This window comes from Fulmarus glacialis, unplaced genomic scaffold, assembly GCF_000690835.1.
Source record: "Fulmarus glacialis isolate BGI_N327 unplaced genomic scaffold, ASM69083v1 scaffold9485, whole genome shotgun sequence".
Taxonomy (NCBI): Eukaryota; Metazoa; Chordata; class Aves; order Procellariiformes; family Procellariidae; genus Fulmarus; species Fulmarus glacialis.
The window spans coordinates 33,496-39,495 of record NW_009214897.1 but is presented as its reverse complement, the minus strand read 5'-3'; the positions used below and the strand labels follow the sequence as shown (position 1 = coordinate 39,495).

General features: G+C 37.8%; 1 protein-coding gene across 1 annotated transcript in view; it reads left to right on the top strand.

Moving 5' to 3' along the window:
* Window positions 1-1,895: 1,895 nt before the first annotated feature.
* DIRC2 (disrupted in renal carcinoma 2) overlaps window positions 1,896-6,000 on the top strand; it is a gene marked incomplete at both ends in the record, with an annotated part of 29,965 nt that continues 25,860 nt past the window's right edge. Inside the window, one exon of the mRNA XM_009578743.1 lies at window positions 1,896-1,989. Within this exon, the coding sequence (XP_009577038.1) occupies window positions 1,896-1,989 (94 nt within the window). The remainder of the gene's footprint in view (window positions 1,990-6,000) is intronic.

The following is a 6,000-nucleotide window of genomic DNA, read 5'->3' as shown; positions in this document are numbered from 1 at the left end:
AAGGGAAAACTTCAGATTTTTCAGTTAAAAGACTTGTGTTTTGATTTTTCCGTCAATAAAATTCTAATTCTTATTGTGTATAAGTTCTCATTATGCACAAAAGCGATGCTAACGAAGATTCATTTCCCAGAAGAAAAGGCAGAAGCACCACATACACAATCCTGATCCAAATAATTACCCCCACGGCATATGCAGTATGGTAATATGGGGTTAAGCACGCCATGTGAAGGCTGACGTGGTGGCCCAGCAAACATGAAGAACAACAGGATTTTGAACAACCGTATTATCCGGGCATTTAGTTAGGGCTCCCTGAGCACGCGTACTTGAAAAACCAGTTTAACAGCAACACGTGCTGGTTAAGCGCAGAGTCAAGCAAGTAAGTCTGGGCCGGCATTGGAAATCCTTTAAGGAAACAAATATTCTCGGCTGTTGATACTTCTCCAGGGCATCAGGGATGTGAGGTGTCCTTCAGAGTCGCAGGACTGCGGGTTGCATTCCTTTGTTAATGACTGAGCCATACCAAAGAAAGTCATACTTCCAGTTCAGAAAACCTGTAACATTAACTTCTTTTTGTTTGGGCTGTCTCGGGCTAGGTTGGTTGAGAGAGGAGCCGTCTTTGGTTTGGTTTGTGCAGTGCCTAGACAAGGAGTTGCATACCCGTGAGTGAGGTTCACTAAAAGCTGTTGCAATAAGAGCAAAGTGATGCTCATTTTAGTAAAATACATGCTCAAAACCCCCCATAAAATTCACTTGGAGACAAAATATTTAATGCGACTACTGATTGAATTGTACTGATTACAGGAGTCATTAACATAGAGGGAGCGCTTCTCTGAAAAGTGGCAGGTTTAGAGAGAATCAAAATTGTTTGTTTGTTAGGTGAGTTATCACTGGGACTTGTTCTTTTTCTGTCTGTGTTTTGGGTAGTTACTAGTTTCACCTAAAAGCGATACTGTGTGTTTGTCATCATTTAATTGTTTTTATTGTGTTCTGCTAAGAACTGTTGCTGTGAAATTGTTTCAAGTTTTACGACTTCGCAGATACAGACTGTATCGGCAGTTTTTAATTGTGCATATTTATGATTTTGGTGTTTTACAAGATTCTGGCAGTTAAGCCCCTCAGCTGTCACTGTTCTCTTTCTATTTGCTGCTAATGGAAACACCTTAGCAGCAGCAAGTAAACTGCTGGCAAAAGGAATCGCAGCACTAAGATAAAGTTGTTTCTAATCTAAGTGCTTCTCAGTCGAGAATCGCAGTATGTGGAAGAAAACGTATTCAAGGAATCAGTCAATTGTAGCTTTTTTCTAATGTACTATATTTACAACCTCTCACAATTTGAGCTGAGCGCAGCGAAAACCTGGCCTAATTGCAAGGACTGCAAAAAAATACTTGCACTTTTTTCCCCTGAATAAGTGGTTATTCCTTCAGGATGAAATGCATATCTGCATTACGAAAGAAAACAATAACAGTTCTGTGTCTGTGCTCGTTAAGTGGTTGGAAAAGAACATACAAGTCCAGATTTTTCTTTGGATCTACCTAGATTTCAGATCACACACTGGAGCATATTCCCTGATGCTTCTAATTCTAAAGGGAATATTGTACACTTTGATAATACTTTTATTATCACTTTTCACTTCCAAGAATGTCTGTAAGATTTTGGGTACAGTCCTGTGCGATAGTATGCCAAAAGTAAACCTTTGTAATTCTGGAGAGTAAGCATGGAAAATAACACAGGATTTCATAATGTATCTGTAATTCACATCAGCACCAAGGCGTTTATGATTCGAAAGAGATATGCATTACTTCTGTGAGACTGCATATAAATATATATATTTAGGCAACATTTTCTTCTTTTGCAACATTGCTGACTTGTAAAATACTGTTGTTTTTTCATCTTAGGTCTGAGGGTAACTGTTTTACTAACATCATCCCTCATGGTATTGGGAGCTGGCCTGAGATGTGTTCCAGTTTCAGACCTAGAAATTAGGAAGAAGTAAGTTAATTATTTATTTTTAATATACATATTTTATACTTTCTGTTAATGTCATTTTTGCTGCTACTGCAAAGAAATGTTAGTATTTTCTGTATCAATTTGATACGCCAAATGTTTGTTGTGTGGACGTGAGCTTACATGCTTTTTGCTTCTTCAATTGATTTTTCTAGTCCTCCTTCTACTTAGTATCTGAAGATCAGAAAGCCCTTTACAAACTTGAGTTAATTAAGCCTCACCCCATCCTGCATAACTAATACTAATCTGCTTTGCAAACAAGGAAGCAGAGATTTAGAGAGGTTTAGAAACTGGCCTAAGATCACACAGGGAACCATGCCACAAAACACAAAAATATGTAATTTGTATGCAAATGTTAAATAATTAGTTCATGTTTCTCATATTGGATGTATGGGATTGTGCAGTGAGACAGATGAATTTATGCAAAATGGCTTTTTTCATGTAGTCTCTTCCAGTCTGCATTCTAAAGTAGTCTTGTACTTTCTCTGTGGTTGAAATGGATGTCGTCTTGTACACATGCAATTTAAGAGTTTTTGATAGAGACCGATTCTTTCCTAAAAATCACACAATCCAAACAATTCAATTGTCCCGTCAATGTATCCTGAACCTGGGAATCCTCGGTAAGTACAGGAGTTGCACTCGTTTTGTACAGCCAGGGAATATGGATCACTTGTTCACTTAACTTACTTTTGCCCCTCATGCTGAAGGAGGAAGGAGTACAGGCATTACTGCATTTTTCTGCTTCTTTAAAAACAGTAGTAGCACTAGCTTTTCACTAGTTACGCTTGCATAATATGTAAGCACTAAGAACTTATTTATAAAAGGTTTTTATGTGGGTTTTTTCCTTTGAATTCTAGTCAGCTTCCAGGCAGTCCTTGTATTATTTCAGCAAGTTCCTTTTTTTTTTTTTCCTTAGTATTGCTTACCCTGAAAATCAGCTTGGAAACTTTTAAGTTGAGAAAGAAAATGTTTGGTGTGAAGTAGAAGGCAGATGACTGGGTGCCTTGGATAAAATGGATAAAACAAAGGAAGAGGTTCAGAGGGAGGACTGAGAATGTACTAAATGCATTGATTGTAAAACTAACCCGGATGAGGAGTGAGTAGATAGTATGTAACGAATGGCTTAGTAAACTAAGTGCAGTGTGGCGAGTAGAGGGGATGCAATTTCAGTTCTTACGTGCTTAGTGAGCGTATAAGGAAACTCACGGTGCTCCTGATGTTAGTCGCCCAGCGTTGCCCGTTGCGATGTGGTGTTCAAGGACTTTGTGAGCAGGGGAGGCTGAACTAACCATATTGTGCTACCGATCACAGTGACCCTTTTAAGGTGAAACTGTACTGTTAAGGTGGCCGGGAAGAGCTGTCCTCATTGTGCCCTTGTTTTACCTTTTCACAGGAGCTAAGGGGTGCTCAACATCCAGTTCATCCATTCTGGCCAATCTTGGGTTAAATATATATATCTTTTAAATGGGCCAGATGGCTTAAATGCAATTAAATGTGGTGTCTTAATGTAGTTTTTCATTTATGATTTATGCCAAAAGACTTGTGCTGCCCCAGGCTTTACCAAAGCAAGGGTGAAGACTATAAGAGCCTGGGAAGGAATTCCCGAACGAGATTTAGATGTGAGGTATCATTTGGGGAGTGGGAAGGAGAGTTTCCCCATGTTCTGATCACCTTTAAAAAAGATTTTCTGGTGGAGGAGACCTAGGAGAACAAAGAAATAAATGCCTAAGGAGAAACATTCAAAGAACATTTTTTAGGGAAAGAAAGGCAGTGGACTGTATAGAGTCTGAGAGATGTATAAAATATGATGATGCGTTTTATGGAAAACTATATAGGGGGAAAAAAAAAGAGCATGAGCAGAATCTTGATGGAAAAGGTTACTAATTTCATTTATTCATGCTGTGAAAATATGCATCATCTCCAGCTAAAATTGATAAATTTGCTTACTTGGCCTACTCCAAAGAGACATTTTCAAGAATTGCAGCTCTACCTGAAGAAGTAGTTTGATCTTTTACACGGTTTGATTAAAAATCTACAGAGAATTTATTATAGCTAACTATGAAACAAAAGGATGGTTTTCAGTGAAGGTTTCTTGAGACATTGTAAATAATTGTACAGACTGTGTGCTGTTATACCAGGTAACCTGCATTGTTTTGAGGGCTAAGACTGAAGGCCAATTTTCATCAATTACTTGAAGCATGATACCAAATAAAATAATATTTTTGAGATGAGCTTTACTGCTTAATGCATTAGCAACAACTGGCTGAGCACTAAACTGTGCACTTATTCTGAATGTGTATATGCGTTAATATGACAGTCCGAACATTACAGAGCCAGTCAGATGGACAAGATCACACACAAGCTAATATTGGAGTATTTCAGAAGCCAGTGTAACTGGAATATCTTTAAATGCTTTTGCATGTTTTGTAATGGGTTCTTTCAGTCCCTGGGTAATCTGCAGTAATATACTGAAGGATTTCCATGGGATAATTATGTCAGAGTTAAGATACATACAATTACAAGAACATTCATGAGGTTTGTCAGGTTTAGGGTTTTTTTTTCTACTTTGTAGCTGTGTCTGCTCCCTAAGCTCTTGTAATTTAACATTAAGGAGAGCTACTAAAGCCCATCGCCTATCAGAGCAATCACAGACGTGAGGAAATCACTGTTAAGACTGAGGTTTAATTCTGACTGTTTTATGCTCCTTATCTCACACAGACCTGTAATATCCAAGTGCATTCTTAAGCTCCTTTCTAGTCTGTAATTATTCTTTTGGCTCTAGCATGTAGCAGCAGACTATCTCCAGTTCTCCAAGTCATGTTTTAAACACAAACCTTAACCTCTGTTTTCAGTTCATTGGATGCCCATGTATATGCACAACTTATATGAAGGAGAATTCAGGTTGCACATTTGAGTGTGTCTCTTGAAGCAGCTGTTTCTTATGGTGACTTTTCACTCTCTGCCAGTGTGTGACCTAAAACCGTACTGGGAATCTGTGCCAGAACTGCATGAATTTTCAGTGAAGGCTAAAGTGGGAGTGGTGAAAATGTGGAAGTATGGACTTGTGTGTGAGATTGAGGAACCAACCTATACACGGACTAGTAAAGTCCCTCACACGTACTCATATGCTCTTACTTACCTGCTTTCCTCCCCAGCCCACTAACCTGTGAGGTAAATGTATGTACCATACAGACAAGGAGGTTAAAAAGAATTTTTCTTATGTACCATGCACTTCTGGGTTTGTCAACTGTGCCAGATATGTGACAGTGAATTTGACTTTTAAAAATAAAACCCCAAACCATTATTCCTTTCTAAATGTTACGAAAACCTCATTTGCCACACCTATTTTTTTAGTTCATAAAGTATATAGAACATAAAAAAAAAAGACACTATCAAATTGTACCGTTCCTGAATTGTACCTTCTTCTGTTCCCTAAAGGTTACAAGAGCTAATGCTTTTTGCCTGCATTTTTGTCCAGTCCTTTCCTTTTTGACTACTGCTTGGCACTGAGTAAATATTTTCATTGGACTCTTAGAATTTGATTATTTTATCCTGAACATTAACATTACTAGGAGGCCATTTTTTAATAGACAAAGTCAGGATTTTTTTTTTCCCCCCCACATAACAATTCATATTTATCTCATATTCTGTGTTTAAGAATAGATTTACATACAGCTTAGGTCTTCCATGTGATTTTAAAATAATAAATCTAGGCAAAAAGCTGTATGAGCTGAAACGTATAAGAAAGAAGGAAATAAATGATGAAATCAGCCATAGCCATAAATCTGTGGCTTTTAAGCCTGACCGTGTGATGTAAGACTTCTTAAAATGTTTTGAAAGACAGGATAATTAAAGACGTGGAAGTAAAGGATGTAACATAATTTGTCATTTGTATCGAATATATTAATTAAGCAATTTATTAGAACTTAGTATGCTGTGGGCTGGTGGTATTTGGCCTTCACATTGGATTTCACAACAGAGAAGTAGGTATTGAGG